The sequence below is a fragment of the Vipera berus genome, assembly GCF_964194415.1.
Source record: "Vipera berus genome assembly, chromosome: 12".
Taxonomy (NCBI): domain Eukaryota; kingdom Metazoa; phylum Chordata; class Lepidosauria; order Squamata; family Viperidae; genus Vipera; species Vipera berus.
In genome coordinates, this window is record NC_138215.1 from 9,317,325 (window position 1) to 9,340,635 (window position 23,311).

General features: G+C 37.2%; 1 protein-coding gene across 4 annotated transcripts in view; it reads left to right on the forward strand.

Annotated features, from left to right (window-relative positions):
- Positions 1–23,311, forward strand: part of MEF2A (myocyte enhancer factor 2A) — an 80,131-nt gene that overhangs the window by 33,123 nt on the left and 23,697 nt on the right. For 2 of the 4 annotated variants that reach the window (XM_081337670.1, XM_081337669.1), the window contains exons 3-6: positions 781–984; positions 18,789–18,926; positions 20,434–20,650; positions 20,765–20,824. In XM_081337670.1, coding sequence (XP_081193796.1) covers positions 781–984; positions 18,789–18,926; positions 20,434–20,650; positions 20,765–20,824 — 619 coding nt within the window. Of the gene's footprint in view, positions 1–780; positions 985–18,592; positions 18,725–18,788; positions 18,927–20,433; positions 20,651–20,764; positions 20,825–23,311 lie in introns of all 4 variants that reach the window. The other 2 variants (XM_081337672.1, XM_081337671.1) reach the window with 2 other exon arrangements.

Below are 23,311 nucleotides of genomic sequence, written 5' to 3' on the forward strand. Positions count from 1 at the left end.
TAGGTTTTTTGCAGCTCTGAGTGATTCTGACATCTAGTTCACTGCAAGTCTTTCATTATTCGTCATGATGGACGTTCAGCAATGATGATTTTTAGTAACCCGCCCAGATTAATCTTTGTCCAAATTGATACCTTTCTTTTCTGAAGCAGCCGTTCTTTGTTTCTATGCCGATGATTGGAGCTGTAATAAAACAGAATAACAAGTTGTAAGGGATGTTGGAGGTTTTCTAGTCCACTCTGCTGCTCATCAGAACAAGTGATTGTCCAATCCCTTTTGTAAAAATCTCTAGTGATGGAGCACCCACCATTTCTGAAAGACTTTTTGCCCAATGATGTTTTGTTGTCTGCTTTTTTTTTGGAAGAACATCCTAAGTTCATGGTTGACTTCATGTCTACGTATATTCAATTATTTCTGTTTTTACTTTAATCATTTTCTCTGTTGATAAAATAATAGATTTACAGAATACATAATATAAGATAACATAATAACATATAAGATAACCTTTATTGTCACTTTTTTCTGTGAACCCACTGGCACACATTAAAAAAATGAAATTCTGATGCCTGCTATCTCTCTCTCTCTCTTTCTCATATAGATAGAGAGAGAGAGAGAGAAAGAGAGAGACTTCAAAATGCAATTTATGATATCCTGTAAAAGAGCTCTATTAACATGAAAAAGTAACCTCAAAAGTCTGGTGAGCCTGGCTGTTCTGGAACATATTCAGACTTTTGCCATTAAATACATCCCGCTGAAATATTTCTTCTCCCCTTTTGTTTTTAGGTGACCTTCACAAAAAGAAAGTTTGGATTAATGAAGAAAGCCTATGAACTAAGCGTGCTTTGTGACTGTGAAATAGCACTCATAATTTTCAACAGTTCTAATAAGCTCTTTCAATATGCCAGCACTGATATGGACAAAGTTCTTCTGAAATACACAGAATACAACGAACCCCATGAGAGCAGAACTAACTCAGATATTGTTGAGGTAACAAATTACCATTCCCTACTTCATGTATAATAATTGTATTAAATATTAGTAAGTGGTATTTATTTCTAGATAGATCGTTGTTCTCTTCAGTTCTCATTACTAGTTTGGTGTAGTAGTTAAAGTGTTGAATTGGGTGGGTAGAGACTTGATTCTAGTCTGTCCTCAACTATTAAATCTCATTGGATAAATTTGGGCCACTCTTTTCTCAGCCCAACCTGGCTACAGAGTTATGGGGTAAATATGCTGCTGTCACCTTCTGAATGAAAGGTGGAATATGAAAACAAATCATTGTCATTATCATCATCATCATCTTGAACACCCCCTAAATAAACAGTCCTGGAGTTGAGTCAGGGACATTAGCCATTAGATTTAGGGTGCTTAGATTTATTTGACCAGTTTCAAGTTACTGAAAGAGTTTAAGTAAGTAGAGGCTTTTTAGTGGTTCATTAACAATATTCAGTTGGGGTAAAAATTTGAACTTTTGGAGATAGGGGAGATTTAAAGTAAAGCTCAAAACTTGAATAGTCAGATATAATCCCAAAGATCTGGGGACCTCTTCTCTGTTTCCAGTTCTTTCATTCTTGGTGATTAAAAGTTGTAATAAGTTGAGCTTATACTTCTGGCTACATTCTTTAACTGCCAGTACTTTGAAGTAGAATTTTCAAATAATTCCTGGTCCATTTTTAAATTCTTGCAAGTGATATTGGCATAGTTTACCTGCTACAGTACAGTAAAGAAAATGCATTATGTTCCGTATTCACATATGTATGCGTACTTAGGTGGATTTTACTCTTCCTTTAAAAAAAAAAGATACCCTGAGACATCTTGAACTAAGATATTTCCACAAAACTTAGATTAGATTTTTCTTGAGAATTAAGAAACACTGATTGATGTTTAATTATTTTCCTGTCTCCTGTTTTAAAGTACATAAAAAAGCAAGATAGTTAGGACATACAACCTTATTTCAACACCTACAAGTGTTGTCCTCCAATTTGTCAGTTTTTCAAATTGGCTTTTTGCGGGAATACTTTCTGCCACAATATGTTTCATGCACAGATTCCTTCTATAGTGATTGAAACCGTTTACTTGTTATAGTGTGTATACTTGTCATGAGCAGTATACAATTTCTTGATTTAAAAGTAACATTCAGTACTTTGGGGCAGGTGATAATTCTCTATACGTAGTCTTACGTTATGTCATGTTTTTGGCTGATTGAAATGTTTGTGTTCATAAATTAAAGGCCATTTTATTAATTGCACGGGAGATTGTAAAAGGATAGCCTTCTCCGTCTATAAAGAGAAGAGAAAATCCATACCCCACTACTTCCTGCTTGCTAGAAGTCGGGACCCAGCAAATTGAAAGTCAAACTAAATCCCAGTCTTTAGAATACTGAGCTGAGGAAAGAAAGGTTCGTTACTTTCTTCATATCTGCAGGGTTTAAAAAAAAACCAAAAAACCCCCCCTTCAAACTTGTTTTGCTTCCACTGACCTCTTTTTCCTTATGTATGGTGAGCATGAGTTTCTGCATAAGATTTTCTTTGTATATTACTTAAATAGAATCCCAGTCATAGTGGGGAAAAAAATATCAGAGATCTTTTGTAGGTCCTGCAGATCAGCTGTTCTCTTTGTGGAGTAACTAAAACAACCGATTTGATTCTTATAATGGATTCTTTTTTTATTAATAATCCTATTTATAAATCAACCAAAATCCTTTCTTTTGAATTAGAAAAGCTACTTGTGTGGCAGTAAAATGTCATTTTTGCTCAAGCCATTAAAAACTCCTCAGCCTTGCATCCTATCCCTTCAGGTTTCTCTCTACCACCAACCCCCCCCCCCGTTTCTCTCCCTCCCTCCCTCATTGAGGAGGATGAGATAGCTTTTTTAAGGTAATGCAGTAGAAAATTACACATCTATAAGATGTTTACTGAGTGGAGCAGATGGTAGCAGTTGGCTAACCTTGTTTGGTATGAGGACCTAAGCCAAGTCAGTCCTGGCTAATATTTCAGTAGGAGATCTTCAGAGGATACTATAGGTACTACTCAATAGGCTGTGCTGAGAAGGTGAAAAAAACTACCCAGAAGAAGACAGTGACAAATTACTTCTGTATCACTGCCAAGAAAACTGCAGCTCTATGAAGTCACTAGTTAGTTGTGCTTGATTTTAAGGAGGCTTAACCTTAAAAACCATGTAGAACTGGGAACATGCTGGGTGATATGCAGGGATTAACTTTTTAGTTAAGGATGTAAAGCTTCTGTTCAGGAAAACAATTCACCCATGTGAATTTCTTCCTGAAGAAAGTATAGCTATTAAATGTCTGAAAGACTGTTATGAATATTAATCTTTCTTCCTATCTTATAAAAGTGCGACATTATTGAATGTATTAATGCTAAATTTAAGCAGTTGTTGATTTGGGAAGATATCGTAATTTTTACAATAAATTATAAATTTTGAGTGAAGTTTAGATGCATTTAGTATATTTTGGTTGATTTGTGTATTAGAAGTTAATGTTCTATTGTAGTACATTTAGCTACAAATAGAAATGGCAAGGGGTAAAAATAGATCTAGCAAAGCACCGCTCTTGTTATTGTTTAGGAATTCCAATCTGTTAGACACTTGGTATCTCTAGAAAATGTGGAGAACTTCTCATAAAGACATTTCCTCCCTGAAAATCAGAGTGTGTAGTGAACAGTTGGTTCAGATTCTGTGTTTGTTCCAAACAAATTACAGTGAGTGGATTAAAATGGAATGAAATGCAACACTTTATTGACCTTCAGCAAACCTTATTTTATATAACTTTGTAATTACATCTCCCAGTTGCTGGGATTTTGCCAGCATCATGAAAAATCTGGGATATTAAGAACTCCATCCACTGGATCGTACAAGGGTGCTTGGATACTTGATGTTGTTAGATGAAGGACAAAAGAAAATGGTATCGAACAACGGGACTATTTCTTTGGATTCCAGTATAGGAAGATCGAAATCATGGTTTCAGTTTTGCTATCAGGTTGCTGGATACTGTTTGCTTTCCTACCTAGACTGATAGAAAAAGGATATGACATAATTATGTTTTTAGCAGTTACTGTTTAAACTTTAATTAATAAAAAATTACAACAGCTGGTCAATTGTGGAGAGTACAGATTTTTATTAAATGATCTAAAAAAGTTGTTTGTTGGGAGATGCCTGATTCTTTTACGTCATTGCAATCCTAGAAACGTGTGTGTGAACAGAGAAACATATAGAACATTTTGTAATGAGGTTTAATTAGTAGGCGAGCTTTTTTATCTCACTGAAAATTCTTGATGTTTTTCATGTTGACTTGAATAAAACATGTCCAATATACCAAATTTCAGAAATTTAGACTACTGTATAGCATTTTAATTTAAATAAACTCAGCAGTGTTACCATTCGTCCATAACTGAAGTTGACTGCTGTATTTTAGAAATGCATTAGATAACGTAATTCTAGCTCATTTATGACTAGTATATGAATCAGGATAGCCAGATCTGCTCTTTCAAAGCAGAATTCATTGTCCATGTAGTATTTTATTATTTTTTAGATCTTGTTTATTATTTTAGATTTTTGAAATTGTATTTATGGGTTGATTCAAGAATGCATGATGCATTTTAAGATTAATGCTATGAAGCTATATTTATAATTTTTATTCTTGGTAAGTAGCAGTCTAGTTAGGAAGTGCTATAATTATATGTCATTTTCTGCTAGAAGTTTATCTTCTTTAACGAGATGACAAATTCAGTATAACACTCTAAGTTAATTTAAATTGACACAATTCAGGTAATTGTCTAAATATTATCCATCTTCCTTGTTTGTGCATACAGGTCTAAAAAAGTTGCTACTCACATATGAAAGAATGAGCTTTACTGTGACTTAAATAATGGTTTTTTTTTAAAAAAAAAAACAAAACAACAACCATTGAATGCTTTAGAGGTTGTCATTTTGCTACTTACCCAATATATTTATTTCCCCAATATGTCAATATATTTGCATAAGAATTCTGTAAAGTATTCTAGTTTATTGTAAGTATATTTGGCCTACAGTAGTGTTTGGCTATTCCTGCTTGACTTTTTTAATTGCTAAAATAAAAAGGCTTCTGATTGACAGTGATGACTTCATAGACATGTTCATGCAGTTTTCTTGGCACAGTATGCAAGTGGCTTCTTATTGCCTTCTTGAGAAATGTGTTCCTACCTAACTCTTATAGTAGATTCTCTGATAGGCTCCTATCCAGACATGAACCCTGCTTGATTTCCTTAGCTTTGCACCTTTGGCTTGTCGGTTCTTGCCATCCTTGGATAGGACACCCAGCAGCATCTGCAGCAGAGGCAAGGGGTCAAAGGGCAGCCTAGTCCTAGCTAAAGCAGCATTGCCAGACCAGCCCTGCCCTTTTCTGTGTGGCAACCTTGCATACAGGGCAACGGCAGGGCAGAACTTGTGGAACAGCCCAGTCATACGGTTTTGTCATTCTCATGAAAGCAGTCAGGTCCTGTTAACACTTCTAAGAACATTGTTTTGTGAATGCATAGCTTTAGGTTATGATATTGGAGTTAATTTTCACATGCACAGTTTGCAGCCACCAGGAAAGGAAAGGAAAGGAAAGGAAAGGAAAGGAAAGGAAAGGAAAGGAAAGGACTTTTACCAACTAGATCAGGGGTAGGCAACCTTGGCTCTTTTATGACTCATGGTCTTGAGGAATTCTGGGAGTTGAAGTCCACGAGTCATAAAAGAGCCAAGGTTGCCTACCCCTGAGCTAGATGGACTGTGTTCCTGGGGAACATGAATTAAACATATTCTACAGGCATTCATTAGGTATGTTGATTGTTGCCTTAGCTTTCTAGATGAGCTACCTTTCCCCATTTTTACAATAGGGCACATATTTGAATGAAAGACGAATCCACAAATACAGTAGAAGCAGTCCTCGCTTCCCGGTCACTTGTGGAGCAAATATTCAAAGTTGCGGTGGCACAGCCAGCCCTTAAAGTTCCAGCTATTGCACCACCACCCACAGTTACCTGCTTATGATTCAGTTCTTAGCAACTGTCTCAAACTAGTCGGGATGGTCACTGTGGTTATCAGCACACTGGGTGCTGTACCGAAAATACCTTGGACAACATTTAGTGAATCTCTGCATTGATCAAATTTCCATCTGTCAATTACAAAAGGCCACATTGCTTGGATCAGCACATGTACTATGCCAGTATATTATAAGATCCTAGGTTCTTGGGAAGAAGTCGATACCTATGAGGGCTAAAGAATTGGAAGCTGTGATTTCACATAGTTCCATGCATAATATGCCACAAAAACATGTTAACCTAGAGACAAAAAAGTTTGCATAGCGGATGTTGCAGTACCTGGAGAAAGCAGAATAGAAAAGAAAGAACTGAAGAAAATCACAAAATCCACAGACCCACAAATAAAAGTAGAATGCCTGTGACAAAAGAAAGCAGATATAGTACAATAGTAATGGGCGACTTAGGTGCAATTCCATAACATCTGGAACACCACTTGAACATCATCAGCATTAACAAAATCACCATCAGTCAGTTGCAAAAATTACTTCATACTACATCCTACAGTGATACCTTTAACATCATCAAACAACATCTACCTATTCACAGGTCCTCGGAAAGGATTACATAGGTGAATAAAAATGCCCAATCCACTCTAAATATCTGGTTGATTATACGCACAACTATAGTAATAATTTATTGAATTTGCTGACTCTGGGCAGCTCACACCAATTAAAGAAATTACAGTTAAGTCAATAAAGCATAAAAGATAAAAAAATAAAAGATGGTTAGTACAATGAAATGAGGGGTGTCACTCTTTTTTGCCAATGTCTTGGGTGGAGAGCCAGGTTTTTGTGGTTCTCCTAAACAGCAGCAGAATCAGTCCATCCAGATCTCCGGAGAAAACTCATTCCAGAGAGTAGGTCTGCTATAGAGAAGGCAGGGGTCCCAATATATGACATTGTGAAAGAAACCCAGAGTGCACTATCCCTGCCAGATTGAATCAACCAGTCAGATATTATGGGAGTTAGGCAATCCTTACCTATTTGGGGCTTAATAGGTAACAACCAGCACCTTGAATTGTACCTGGAAGTAAAGTAAGCAGCACTATAGCTCACAAAACAGAGGTATTACATGGGCATGCAAAGGTACGCCTATTACTGCTCATGCTGCAGCCACCTCTTGGACCAGTTGAAGCTTCTGAGTGGTGTTCAAGGGCAACCCCATATCGTGTGTGTTGCACCTGCTAGGTCACCAGGGCACGAGTAAATTGCACTATCAACAAAGAAGAGGATCAAAAAACAGTGTTCCTATTTTGACGTGCTTTTAATTGAATGCCAAGTGCAACAAACATTTTAACTTGAATGCAAAGACTTATGTTTTTTTGATTTATAAATCAAGTATTACTACAGTAGAATTGGATTTTTACATGCCTTACCAACTGGAAAGTATATGCCGGTCAAAACATTTCTCTCTCTCATCACACATCCATTGCCGTCTTCATTTGACGCTTCAGCTTGAAAAAAAATGGTATTCGCAAGGGCTTTTCTCAGTTGGGCCAGGTATGCACAGCTGTGTCGTATTGTGCGGGAGGAGAGGTGGGCTTAATGCTTTACTGTTCCCAATGTAAGGTGCCCATTGCAAATTACACTTGAGAAGAGTTTCGGTTCATATTGGCTGAAATATGAATTTTCCAAGCATACTTACTATGTGTGTGCATGAATTTTCAGGTTATTATGTGCAGGAAATGGAGGGCTAATCCTGCCCCAGAAGTGCCTCCCACAAATTGCTTCCCCAGGTGACAACCTATGTTAGAAACTACTTGGCAAGAGTGTAAGTTCATTTTAAAAAGAAGCTAATTTATGTATGAAAGGAGGGAAGAGGGGGATGCATCTTACATACTGAAGAAGCAAGGGACCGGAAATGCTCTTGGGAAAGTGCTGATATAATGCACTGTGGTGCTCTTCAAATATGGGGTGGGTGGGAGGGGGAATCACTCAGAAGGTCTGTTATCCCATGGTGCAGTGCATGGAGTAATAGCCTTAAAGTATAGGATAATAGATTCTGGTGGGATATTAAGGAAATCTTAATAAGTGACAGTGCAACAAATTCTCTTGCAAAATGATCCCTGTTCTTGTACATATGCAAGCTCTGGTTGGAATTTCCTGAATTTTGATTCCAACACCAAGGAAGGAGTTAAACTCAATCACCTAAATGATAGTTTCCAATTCTCTTATTTTTATGATGATCAACTATAATGCAGTAATGATCCTTTTATGGTTATATACAATTGAAAAACTTATTTAATACATTTCTTTGCAAGTTCTACATAAACTGCATGCAGTCTTTTATAGGCCTGGGTGATGCCTATGATTATCCCGGCAGCTACAATTCGTTTGTCCTAATCAGGGCAGAAATATGCAGAGAATATGCTAGGATTAATTTACTTATCTCAGTGAGCAACCAGTGGCATGTGATGGGTTTTGCTCAAACTACAAAGTTGAAATTTAAGTCCAGGGCTCCAAAACTGCTGAGATGACTTTGTAAGTTGGACATGCAATAGCTATCTAGTAATTCCTAATTTTCTTATGATTTAAAATAACAGATGTTTTATTCAAAACTAGGAAGGATTCACCTGCTGACATTGTATATTTGCCTTTTGGGTAGCACAGAGATATATTCATTTGATTATGAGCCACCAATTACATTTAGAGGCAACAAATTACATTTAAGAGTTAAACTTACGTGTGGTTTGATAGAGATAAAGAATTCAGGATTTTTTTTATAATAAAGTTTTAATTTAAAAAAAATAAATGTACAAGTTTTGTCTTTAAAACATCTATATAGTAAGCACCATTCTAATTTTGACTTTGAAATCAATTGTATTTTTTGTATTCAGACTTTGGTAGTCAAAATACCTACTTATAAATTTGCCTTGTGGCTTGTCCTCAACTACTGGACTTTTAATTTTTACAAATGGGTGAATCTCTGAGCAATTTTGAAGGTTTTTGAAACATTGATGGATTTCCTCATTCTGCATAATCAACTTTCTCAGTGCTGGAAAGAGAAGGGAAAAACAATTTTGTGAAGCTGCAGAAAGTATAGATCTTTTAATTTTTTTAAAAGAATGCTGAGAATTGCAATTCAAAGAATGTTGAATATCACTCTGTTCTTTTTAAAAGAGAAAGATAGTTTAAATTCACACATTACAAGTTATTAATAGCTAACTCAAAACAAATTTTCTGTAGCTCAATTTAACCAGCCCAAGTCAGAAAGTCTCGCCATGTAAGCAGCAACAACAGACTTTTTCCTCAGTGTTACACTCATGACATTGCATTAAAATAGACATCTGCTTGTGGTAAGATGACTTCTCTCAACATACAATTTTATGCCTTTTGACTTTCACACAATTTGACTTTTGCAGTGTAAAAATTCATACTTATTTGTGCACAATTGATTGTGTGTGCTGTATAAGTCAGGTATCAATGGTGCAAAAGAGTTCGTATAAATATTGGGAATTTGAATTATATTTGTAATATCTGGATAACTAATGTGTGCATGAAAATTAGCCTATAAATACATGTTTCTGAAATATGACAATACATGGGCATTGCCACCATGATGAATAATCAACAGCATGTTTTTTAAAATACATACTATTTATATAAGCTGGTATTTTCATTTAAATGCTTGATGAAATTTGGTTGTGCCAGCTTCTTGGTTTTCTTTATTTTCTTCATGAAATAAAGGCCTAGAAAAGGAACTGTGTATTATTTTTAAGTGCAATGCTTTGAGAATAAAAATGGTTTCTTGTACAGTTTGCCTTCCAATAACCACTCTTACCTGTTGAAAAATCTGTAAAATTATGAAATGTTAATATTCCTTATCTGGTCTTTAATTCATGGAATTTTCTGCATAATTCTAATTTATTTGGGCTTACAGTCAAGTTGCTTGTCATTTCAGTTGTATCATACCCCTTCAAAAATTTTCTGGACTTAATCATCATTATTTTTCATATCAGAACATCAGGTTGATTTAAAATCCCTTTGTATTTGATCATTGCATGAAATTTAAGTAGTGTTTTCTGGAAAAAATCCTTTTGTATATTATAGCATAAAACTGAACATCTTTGCAAATATACTCCACACAGTAATGGAATTCTAGGTAGCATAACATTTATCAAAATTACTAGTAGCTTTAGCCAGGTAAATGCAGACTAATATCTTAAGTGCATGAGTGGTCTGTTAAGTACTATAACTACTATAAGTGCAATAAATAATATTTTGACCAATCTCACTTGTTTAAGTGATTTGGGGATATTACTTAAGGACTGCAGTTTTGGAAGTCGGTATATATACGTGTTGTAACAGAAAAGGCATGCTAAGACACTGTGAATATTTAATACAATATATTTTTCAACACAAAGATACTTTTTTCCTATATTTGCTAGTGAATATCACTAGCACTTGGAAAACTGGTGTCTTGAATGTATCAAAAATAAAACTGATTTCACAATAAAATTGTGAAACTCTACCCTTTGTATCAGCCGAATGTTGTTTTTTGGATGATAATATGCATACCAGGCGTGGTACATGGCTTTAGTCTAATAGGCTGTGAGGACAACAATGTCATACCTTTCATCATCCCAACTCAAGGAGATTGACCTTCAGCCCCTCCATCCCTCCGCTTTTTCCTGTTAGGGTTTAAAGTACTGCTTTGTAAGTCACAGAAAGAATAAAGAAAACCTTTCTCTCTCCATTTTTTATCTCCTTTCTGATATTTCTCGCAAAGTAGCAAGAAAGGGAAGAGGCCGTGGGTGACCCAGGCAAAGCCGCAAGCCGCCTTTTTCCATTCAGCTTCTACTTTTTGAATATTCCTGCTTTACAATTCATGTTTTGTGTCTGCAACAAGTAGAACTCCCAAGTGTGTCTTTTCACTCTTTCACTGTGTTGCAAGCTAGAAGCAAAGAAAGTTTTTTCCCTTTTGCTGCTTCCATTGTTTTCTTTGTGTCTCACCATTGTTTGCAAAGAAGCAGCTACTTCATATGGAAGTTTGCGCTTTCTCAGCCACTTTTTGTCTTTGCTTTCAGCTACTACTGGAATTATTTTATTTGAGTTTTTGCTGTAACAATAAAATGTACTTGTATTATTAAATTTTAAAATGTCTTCAACAAGTACCATCCATACTATTTAAGGGCATTTTAAAATGCAATAATAACAGGATATCTGTAAATCTTTTAATGTTTAATGTTAATATTTAAGGGGGGGGAATGTAATTCTTTTTGTTATAATTGTCAGTCACAGATTTCTTGATAGAAAATAGAAAAGTTGAGAAGCTTTGTTGTTGGAAAAACATTTTTGTACCAGAAACTAGGTATTATGGCCAGATATAAATTTAACAACAATAGTATCTGAAGGTTAAATTTCTACATTTTTTCATTCTTAAACAACTTGAGAACTAAGCTGCATGTTTTGGTTAGTGAAGGTAGGCTAATCCAGATTTCAGTAGGTTGCTTTTGTTGATCAGTTAAGTCTTGCCTGTTAATTAAGGTAAAGGTAAAGGTTCCCCCGCATGTGCGTGCTAGTCGTTTCCGACTCTAGGGGCCGGTGCTCATCTCCGTTTCAAAGCCAAAGAGCCAGCGCTTGTCCGAGGACGTCTCCGTGGTCATGTGGCCGGCATGACTAGACGCCAAAGGCGCACGGAACGCTGTTCCCTTCCCACCGTAGTGGTCCCTATTTTTCTACTTGCATTTTTACGTGCTTTCGAACTGCTAGGTTGCCAGAAGCTGGGACGAGTAACAGGCGCTCACTCTGCTACGCGGCACTCGGGATTCGACCCGCCAAACTGCTGACCTTCTGATCGACAAGCTCAGCGTCCTAACCCACTGAGCCACCGCGTCCCTTGCCTGTTAATTGGGAACTACAAAATAATCCAACAGATTTTTTTCTCTAAAAATGTGTTTATATTTATATAGGCAGCATGTTGACTTTGGAGTGGTGCTAAGATGGAGAAATCTTTTGGAAGTGGGCCAGTATACTTAAAAAGGCAATAGCATGATTGCTTATTTTTGGTCTTAAATATGACTGGATTTAATTTTGCCTTTTGTTCTTGATTGTAAATGGTATGATGCAAGCTGGTGTTTGCCGTCTGGTGAGCTTCCCATCTTAATATGTATTTCCCCATGCCTCAGATCACTATGTTTAATGTATATTGGTAGATTTTGCAGGTAGTCCTCAACTTACAATCGTTTTAGTGACCGTTCGACACTGAAAAAAGTGACTTGACCATTTTTCACACGACCATTGCAGCATTCCCATGGTCACATAATCAAAATTTGGATGCTTGGCAACTGGTTCATATTTATGATGGTTGCAGTGTCCCAGAGTTATTGTGCAGATTTTATTAGAACAAGTTCTGATTCCCGCATAATAATTCTAATAGTAGCATGTGGCATTCGTAATTCCAGAAAGACGCTTGCTATTATTGAGTGGCATATGCACCAGAACTTTCACTAATAGTTAACTCATGGTTTTTAAAACCAGCCCTCTGGAGACCCACAGAGGTCTTGTGACAATGCAGATGCAATGTGATTTTGAGTACATGTTGACCTGGATTTGTGCCATGCCAAAGAAAAGCTGCTTCGTTGTCCTCAGTGGATACACGTTCATGTTTTTGAAGTGATGCCCTAGAGCAGGCATGTCAAACTCGTGACGTTGCGTGATGTCTCGGAACTTTTTCCCATTGCCAAAAATGGGATGGGCCCGGTTTCTCCGTGACGCTCCGGCCCGTGGGCCGGCAGTTTGACACCCCTGCCCTAGAGCAATTTGCAGTGTCCACAGATCAGTAACTCCTCCAGGATGTATCTCAATCAGTTCATGGTTGAATTGGTCATGAAAGAGCAATTGGTATCCTTTTCCCTTTGTTTACAGAATTTTAGGCATCACATTTTCTTCACGCCAAAATACTGGTGTTTCTTCGGATATGTATATCTATATTTTCAGATATAAACATACAGCTGGGTATTTTTAGTCAGGAATACCCTGATTCAGACCACATGCACCCCCAAATTATTTACAAAGTATAACTGTAATAATTGTTAGCCTCTAAAAGCTTAGCTGCATGGTAATTTCGTAACCCAATCAGCCACTCTTTGTAATTATAACCGTACAAGTATATTAACGCCATAATTATCTTGTTGCAGAGCCTGAAGTTCTGCATCTGTTGAGGGGAAAAAGCTAATATTTTTTCTGTGCCACAGTGTAACTTGTCTGTGGCAATATCCTGAAAAAATATGAATGGTATGCCTTATGTACAAATTTAGTTGTTGAGTGAGTTATGTAATCGAATGTTTACTTATTAAGTCATGTAGAGGCAGCAACTGGATTAAAAATCTACAACTTGGTTTTTAGTTGCAATTTGCGTATGGCACAGAGCAACGATCCAGATATTTCAGAGCTTGACTATTATATCCCAGAGGAAGAAATTTGTTGGGGATGGTATATTTCTCCTCCTCTGGTAGGGATGGTTTAACCCTGGAGAGTGTCAGCTTTCTCTACTCATTCCAACTTGAACATAATGGGTAGTGAGTAAGAAGCTCGTCCCTATGTACACATGCTGTAGATCCAGCCAGGCCTCAAATAAATGCAGCAAAATGTTATGATGAAAGTGTTATAGAATGACAGTGGTTCTCCACCTGTGGTCCACGGAGCCCTGGGGGAGCCTCTATGTCAGTGATGGCGAACCTTTTAGAGACCGAGTACCCAAACTGCAACTCAAAACCTACTTATATATCGTTGGGTGCCGGGTGGGCGTGGCCCATTGGGTGGGTGTGGTCCATTGGGTGGGCGTGGCTGCGGTGGTAACGGCAGACTGGGTGAGACTAAAAAGTTCAATCAATCAATTCCAACTTTGCAAGATCTTTTTTTTCCCCGCTAGAGGTTGAAATTGATAGAACCTTTTTTTTTTTTGCACACGGTGGTGGAGGCCTAAAGTGAAAAAGTTTTATAAACTCAGCTGAAGGCCTAGGACGGCTCTGTGTGCCACCTATAGCACCTGTGCCATAGGTTCGCCACCACAGCTCAGTGTCATCCCAGGGCATCCACAAAGGCTTGAAGAAATGTTATGATTCCTGGGGGTCCGTGGCTACAAAAGGTATTTAAAGGGGGTCCATGGTGAAGAAAAGGTTGAGAACCACTTAAACAAAAGCTGGTTTTCGTTATACTGCTGAACCATATAGATAAAGTCCTTCCAGGCCCTGTCAAATAGCCACTGAGTTTTGTGTCTGATGAGATGACAGGCATCCAAACAATGGCATTAGTGGAAGAGAGAGTTGGCAGAAGCTGGATCAGGATTTTATTTATGCCCTAACAGATTACAAAAGAGGGGGGGGGGAAATCTTCCTTAAGTTGCAATTCCTCAGAAAAAGAATTATGGCAACAGTATGGTTAGGCACACCACTGGTAAGGAAGAAAAAATATAAAGGAATGCTGGAATTTTTTTTAACATGTACACACTAATAAAGAGTACAATGTCTCATACAGTATGTTATTACTAATCTGGAATGCTATGGATATAGTGGATTGTCTAAAGTATAAAGAGGTGGAGGGCATGTCCTCTACTTAAATAGTATTAGAAGCTTTTCTAGGTATGTGCAGATTTCATTAGTGTAACTACATAAAGAACTGTCGAAATTTCACATTGACAGGAAAAAAACATTTATGCAAGCATATTGTATAAGCTTCAGTCAAGTTTCAAAACAAAGTGTCCTGTTGCTGACAAATACTATGTATCACTCTATTCATGAATTTGAAAAGGAGAAACCTCCATCATTACTTGAGGCATGCAGTTAAATAAAAATAGGTATCTTAATTTTATAACCCCAAATGAGTGATGCAAATATTATGACTTGCAATTAGATACAAAAGCAATGCAATAGCAAAAGTTAAAATCACTACAGTTTAATAAAATAGAATGTTAATTGCCTTTGCTTATTAGGAGTCCAGAAAGCACTCTGCTAATTACTTTTCAACTAGCTTTTATCATGTAACGATGTGACAGTTTATGGGAAATGAAACTGTTTAGTGACAGTATATGAGTTTGTGAAATGGTCATTTGAAATGTGGAATGTTGCTGCTCTTTGCTGTTACTCGTGACTTGTGATCCTATTAAATGACCCTATTAAAATGATAACATTCTGTAAGACACATATTGAGACTGCTGTTATCTTCTGGGTTCTTGGAGGCAGTATCCTCATAGGGTTGGAGCAATATGTGGTTGGGTGGGAACATATCAAGGTTAAGAACCTACTAAACTATTAACCAAGTCATCTGTAATAGTTATATTATTTTAGCTTGAACACCGCTTCTGATCTTACACTTGGAGGCCCTTGGAATTTTACAATAGTGTGAGGCTTAGTGGCTAATGTTGTTCTGTGTATTTGAGAGGTGCTCGGAAGCACCATTAGCAGGACTAACTTTAATGATGCAATTTAAGAAAATATTCTCCCAAAGAAGGGTACGACAGGGCACAGGCCTTCCTTGTGCAGTAAATCCATTCTGATAACAAATCTTAATTACTTTTAAGGTGTCCCTGACACAGGATAGCATTTCATAGCAAGTCATTTTTTTTTCTGTGCTAAGCTGAGAAAACAGCCTGGTTGTGATAACTTGTCTTACTATTAAGACTGGCAAAAACAAACGTTTGTTTACCACTAGTTGTTACCCTGTGTTTTGTTTAAGAGAGAAGAAAACTAAAAAAAAAGAGCACAAAGAGAGATTGCTTCCCAAGAATTAGGACCCTCTCTCTATTATGGATGAGAGTCAGCTGTCTCTGACATGTTGTTGCCTTTGAGGGAACTGGTCTGGCTTATCTCTCACATTCTGTTGGGTTTTGCTTCTAGATGACAGGCATCCACTTGCTTTCCTTTGACATACTGGAGAAACAGTTTTGCTCTTACATTATTCAATAGTGATAAAATGTGATATGTCTATTTGAATTAAGCCTCCAGGACACAGTTTGTGTGAAACTTATTAGATGAGCAAATGTTTAAATATCACAAAATTAATCTTGAATAAGAGTTTTAAGACACCCCAGAACCTGATTTTGAAGGGAAGGTTTCCCAAATCGGAAATGGGAGGTAAATAAGATTTTTCCCTTTCCTTCTGAGTCAAGAGTTAATTTTCTTCTGAAAATAACTGTTAAAAGAAGGCAATTATCTTTTGTTCAGAAATTATGCTTCAGCCTTCTGCAGTGAACTTCACCATTCACAATACTTCTAGATTCCAGTGCAGTCATGTGTTACACACAATACGTATGAGATCGGAATGTGTCTTGGGGAATAATGAAGAACGCTGCTGCGGTATTGTAGTAGTATATAAACTCTGCCTTATATAAACTTTTTTTAAAAAAAAAACTTCGCAGTTTGTAACATCAATAACTTCCTTTTTTCTCAGTATGCAGTTTTAGAGCGTCAGGTCATGTTGGGCAAAATGTATTCATTCCTTTATGAATGCCAGACGCTTTCTGAGTCTATTTATAGTATTCAATAATTTGTAAAGGTTAAATGTAATCCAGACTGTAGTGTTAGCATTTTCCCTGCTGATATCACAGAGTAAAAGACTGGCAGGCCAGCCTTGTTGGAGGTTTGGGAGGGCTAGCAGCTTTCAGAGTCTTAGAGTGCAGGACCATGTATGGTTAAGTCCATATAAGTCTCCACCTGATTGGTTAGACAGTAAAGATAAGTACTGTGACAGGTGTTGGTGAAAGCTACACCTGTTTTCTCAACGTGGCTTGATTTAGTGGGAGTTCAAGGCACTGGGGGTGGGGGGGAGGGGAGAGGGGCAGAATATTATGCCAAGTAACCCGAGAAGGAATTATTTCCTAACGGTGCCTTGTGATCTTTACATGAATTTGATTGTGTTATGTGAAATGCTGAGAGCACTTTGATGCTGCTGAGGGGGAAAAAAAATACCAAGCCAAATGTTGCTTAAATGCACTGTAGCTTCCAAAGTTTAAAAGTTGTTATGGAAATGCAGCTGACCCACAAAGTGAGTTGGTTTTTGTTGTTCTACTTGTCTCAAAGAAGTACCATACGTTTAGTGGAGCAAGGGATGTGTCTGTATGTCTGTGTACACACACACAAAATCTAAAAAGAATGTGTGTGTATAAACATACATACACATTTCAGATCTTACAACTATTTTAATAGTTTTAGATTTTTCAACAAAAGAAAAAAAATCAAGATATTTAATCACTGCTACATTATTGGTAAAAAAATTGCAAGCAGTAATGAAATGAGAACTATGGGTTTTGCTCTAAAATGTAAAAAAGGAAATATTTCTGCTAGCAGTGTCCCAAAAACTTTGTCTTGAACATACAAGCTCACTGTGTGTATCTTTCAAAACAAAAGATTGAGGCTTCCTTTTTAAAGGAGAATAGAATGGACATACTGTGTTCCTTTCAGGATCCTCTTTGTACTTGTAATGAATAAGTATATTTGATCATGCATTTTTGGTTTGTAAACTAAGTTACTGGAGTCGTGGAACAGGACGAAAGAATTGGTCTGAGATCAGAACATACTGTCATATCTTTGAGATGTTAAGCTTGTAGTTTCTGGCAACAAGCTTTTAACTAGTGCTTAGAAAGTAAATTTCAAGCTCACAATAATTGTCTTCTGAGGAACAATTGCATTTTGCAGGGCATTGTGGAGAATGTACCTTTAGTCTATGAGAACTTACACAATTTTAATGAAAATGTTATTACCAAATGTGTAAATGGTCAATATAATAGTGATTCGGTAGACTTGTAAACTAGAGAGGTTTGCATGAAAAAAGAACCTGAAGTTTAAGCTGCTTCATTTTTTTCTATTGAGTGTATTATAGCTCAGAAATCACCTATTTACCTATTCAGAAGTGAGGAGAAGGATAGCTTGTACCATTTCTCTACAAGTTTGGATAATGAATGGTGAGGTGAACAGCAGTTAGGAAGGGGTTAAGAGCCTCTTTCTCTTGCTGTTTTTCCATTCCAGTTCTCAGACTGTATTTGGCATTAAAATAAATAAAAGCAGAGGGGAGAGTAACACAGAATGTCTTGTAACAAGCTGTTTGATGCTCGAGATCTCTTGAAGCTAAAATCAGAGCACAGAGAGCATACTGATCCTTCATGTACCTACCTGATAGAGGGTAGGCAATCTCCTGCCCACTCTTGTTCTAGAACATTGGTTCAGTTTACCCCGGGAACCATTTACACCTGGAATGCTCAGAACCCGTTGGAGATTTAAATTGCAGATGAATACTACTACTAACAATGAAATGGATTATTCCTAATTTCCCATAAAATCAGTTTAAACTTTTTTAAAATGTCAGAAATATGGGGGGGGGAATTGTGGTGGTTACCAAGGAGATGGGGAATTAATAGTTCTGTTACAAATGTTGAAAAGTTGCAGTGTGTTAAGAAAGCAGTATTCCTGTGGCTTTGGCTGTGAAACAGTCAGTGCCCTCTTAATACAGCTTTGCAGTTGAAATGACAACAACATGGCAAGTGTAGCATTTCCTCTGTGTGTGAATTTTCCAATTGTATTTCAGACTTTAAGAAAGAAAGGCCTTAATGGTTGTGAAAGCCCCGATGCTGACGATTACTTTGAGCACAGCCCACTCTCGGAGGACAGATTCAGCAAACTAAGTGAAGATAGTGATTTTATTTTCAAGCGAGGCCCTGTAAGTACTTCTCTTGGCTCCTACTTTTTATTTGTTGATTCTTTTTATTAACTTCATTATTTAGGCTCTGAACAAGAAAGAAAACAGAGGGTGCGACAGCCCAGACCCTGACACTTCATATGTGCTCACGCCACATACAGAAGAAAAATATAAAAAAATTAATGAAGAGTTTGATAATATGATGCGGAATCATAAAATCGCAGTGAGTACTGTGGTATGCCTTGTTACATGCATGAGAAGATTTGGGGATACCACCTTCTGTAGCTATTTTTGCTTGGAAAGCAGAAGTACCTACATGAGGTGCCTCCATCCGAGGTAGAAATCTTGAATGGCCATAATAACCCTATTAGGCAAATTCTGCTGAGCAATGCAATTTGATTGGGTTCATCTTCTTGGTGTAGAATGCTGCAAGGAAAGCCTGAGTACCTGTTAGGTACTAAGAAATTGTACATTTCAGTAAGGAGAAGAAACCTCTTGAGTACTTAGAAACTTAGAAACCTCTTGAGTACTTAGAGTACATCTCCTGATGTACCTGAAGTCATATGCCTATGGATGGATAAAAAATAATTCTCTTTTTTTTTCAAGAGAGCATCCATAACGTTTTAGTTTAAGGAATTGTTTATGTTAAGTAGCGTTACTTCATAATTGTGTGTGTGTGTGTATGTGTGTGTCTGTGTGTCTGTGTGTATATATGTGTGTGTGTGTATTCTTAGTCACATACATATATATATATGTTCTTAGTCACTTTTGGTGGGTTGCTTTTGATGAAATTTGGTGTACAAATTTGATTAATAAATAGAAAAACTAGCAAACTGTTAACAGAGGAGTATCTCTAGTGCACCTTGTAGGGTAAAGTCATGTACTTATGTAATTACCCAAATTGTACATATTAAATCATTAGTTTTTTCATTATACATAGTACCAGTCAAATGCATGATACTTAAGGGACTGTAAGAAGAAAAACTGCTGTCTTAAAGGCCTTAAAATGCCAAAATGCCATACAGCCTAGGAAAAATATAGGAAACACAATAGTACTTAGAGCGGAATATACAAACTAAGGGCTAAAAGCTTCATGTAAAAGATGAATTTTGAGGAAGAATTTGAAAGCCATAAGGGAGCATTACAAATAGAAAGGCTTATAAAGTTTATCTATGTGTAGATGACTTTAGTGTAACATTCTTTCAACTACATTCCTTGCACAAGCTAATGTTTGCTCTCCCTCACACATATGAATACTGTTACAATATCATAACACACACTAACATTTTATTAGCTTCTTGGCAACTTTAAAACTTTTAATGTATTAAATTTATGTTCAACTGTTAGAAAACAAATGATATTTCTGATTGTAGCAGTATAACTGACTGTTTGTGGATTCTTTTTTTTAAGGCCAATATGTTTTTGTTGAATGTTTGCTTGAATGTAACATGTGAATATCAATTAACCTATTTCATTTCCTACTCGCAATGTTGAACAAGCCATTTCTAAACTGATGAATTTGAAGAAATTGAAAGCTATTTGTTAACTAGTTTTGAAACTTTGAGTAGTCATATGTAACTGATGCCAATACTTTGTATTAAACAATAATTATAATTGTGTATTTTATAAAAAAAATCAAAGCTAGTATTCTAACACTCGATTACAACTTAAGATTTCAAAAGATGTACTTTTCTGTCTCACTTAATTTCCTCCCCCCCCCCCCTTTCCAGCCTGGGTTGCCTCCGCAGAACTTCTCAATGTCGGTCACTGTTCCTGTATCCAGCCCCAATTCTTTAAACTATAGCCCTGGGAGCTCTCTTGTATCCCCAGCCTTGGCGGCAAGCTCTACCTTGACAGATCCCACACTGCTAACTCCTCCTCAAGCTTCATTGCATCGAAATGTATCACCTGGGGGTCCTCAGAGACCCCCAAGTACAGGTAGCGCAGGTAAGACCTATTCTAAAAGTCTCTAAATTCTTTCCAACAAATTCCACCTATTGCTGCCTCCGTTCAGAATATTAACATGGAACATCATGTGTATTTTTTTCATTGCTTAACTAGGTGGGATGTTGACCACCACCGATCTCTCAGTGCCAAATGGAACTGGTTCTAGTCCAGTGGGTAAGTTTTAAAATTTGGTATTTTCACTATCACAAAAGACCTACCGGTAATTGGTTTACATGGTGTTTGGGCACTTTGTAAAGAAAGCAAAGGTTAGCGGACAACAAAATTGCTTCTTTCTGTGAAGACCTTTGCTTATTCTAGGATTGCCTTGGACTTGCAAGTTTTTTGGGTACCTGAACCAAAATAAGTACAGTATAGGTGCTTAGAAAATAGGTCCCTTAAATTTTAGCCTATTGATTCTTGGAAGACATTGCCATGCCTTCATTTTTATAGTTTGGTGCTTTTTGTTTTTGTCATGGTACAGAATGCCTAACCGTGTACATATTAATTAAGGAGCGCAGCAGTCAGCAAAGGGGAACAGAATCTGTGAGCTTCCATGTGAACTTGACTTTGAAGGGTGAATATTTTTTCCCTTGGTACTTGTTGACAGTAGGGAGGTGTGCTGTTTGCTGCAGTCAGTGTGGAGGCATCTGTGTTCCAATTCTCAAATTACCGGAAGATGGCACGAACACCTGCTGCCAATATTACTTGCCTACTCCTAGTATCACTTCATGGTGAAGGATCAGCTAGCCTGGAATGAAGAGCATAGAATCACTCCTGGGAAGGAGTTTGATCCTTCCTGCCATTGATATTCCAAAACAGGTCTTTGGGTGTATATACTGTACGTCGTGTATAGGATTGGAAGTCCTTTGGAAAATATATATGTAAAATTCAGGCTATCTTTGACCCAACGGATGTGCGGAATGGAATTCTTTAAAGCTTGCTCTGGCATTTTACAAAACTGGTTGACTTTACCAACGTTTTAGATCTGAGCCTTATGTATATCTGAAGCTATACTTCATTAAATGGTTATGCAATTATTTGTTAATTCAAGCATCAAAAGCAGTCAGGCCTTGAGAGTTTGCATATGTTTTTGGTAATATTTGAACTATGGTGCTGGAGAAGACTCCTGCGAGTCCCTTAGACTGCAAGGCGAAAAAACCGGTCAGTCCTAGAGGAGATCAACCCTGACTGCTCTTTAGATGGCCAGATCCTGAAGTGGAAACTCAAATACTTTGGCCACCTAATGAGAAGGAAGGACTCACTGGAGAAGAGCCTAATGCTGGGAAAGGTTGAGGGCAAGAGAAGGGGACGACAGAGAATGAGGTGGCTGGATGGAGTCACTGAAGCAGTAGGCGTGAGCCTAAATGGACTCCAGAAGATGGTAGAGGACAGGAAAGCCTGGAGGAACATTGTCCATAGGGTCGCGATGGGTTGGACACGACTTCGCAACTAACAAAAACAACAGTAGAATTATTCTCAAATAGGAATTAGGCATGGAGGTCTAATAGTTTGTCTTAGGTAGTTTAATGCTTATGTAACTAAGGTGAGATTTTTGTCAGAGCATCTACAGTTGCTGTAGTCTTTTGCAGAAGATTGTGACTCTGTTAATACATGTTGCTAAGTCATAACATGGTTGGTTTGAATTTAGCATGAACCCAACGATTGTTGTTTGCTCTACACCCTGGATTACAATTATATGAATGATGGTTTACAATCAAATATTTTATTCAGCAAAGTCTGAACATAAATTTTATGTTGGTATGACATATAAATGAGGCAGCGTGATGATGCAAGTAGGCATGATACAAATCAGGAAGAAGTATCAGGCCTATACGCTCATATTTCTTTTATGATCCATATTGTATATGCTATCATTTCCTGTTGGGTTCAAAATTGTAGCTTAAAATTTAAGTAACATTTCAGACACCAGAAAGCTGAACGTTATGCTAATTGGAGACATCACACTGACCAAGGAAGGAGAAGAAGAGAATGTGCTTTGTGGGAGTCTGTTGTGTGTTCCTAGCTGCACTATTCATTAGCCAGCCAAACTTCTGAATCTGACTGATAATTCTACTAGCTTTTGAAACTCACCAAAAGTGCAGTTCTTCCCCTTTTAAATACTTAAAGTTGGATCCAGAATAAAACTGGCAACCGATGAAAACATCTCTGGCATCCAAATGTTGGAAGTGAGTTGGATAGGAATAAGGCACTGCCACATTTGAAAGACAAACAGGTTCTAATGTTATAGAGAACTAACTCAGCCTTTCCTATGGTTGCTATGCAAAATAACAATAATACCACAAAAGAAATTCAATTCTATAGTCAGACATCCATTTCCTGGAATTATCAGATCCTTGGTTCCATTTAAATGTTGATCCTATCTGAATGTTATACTGATAATGAATAATGCTTACAATCCATTTTATTGTATGAAATGCCTTTCCATTTTAACTATGATGAACCCTAAAACAGGAGTAGGGAACTTGTACTTCCCCCCCCCTCCCCAGATAAGAGCCTTGGTGGCATAGTAGCTAGAATGCAGTATTGTAGGCTAACTCACTGCTCACTCCAGGAATTCAATTCAGACCGGCTCAAGGTTGACTCAGCCTTCCATCCTTCTGAGGTTGGTAAAATGAGGACCCAGATGGTTGGGGCCAAGAT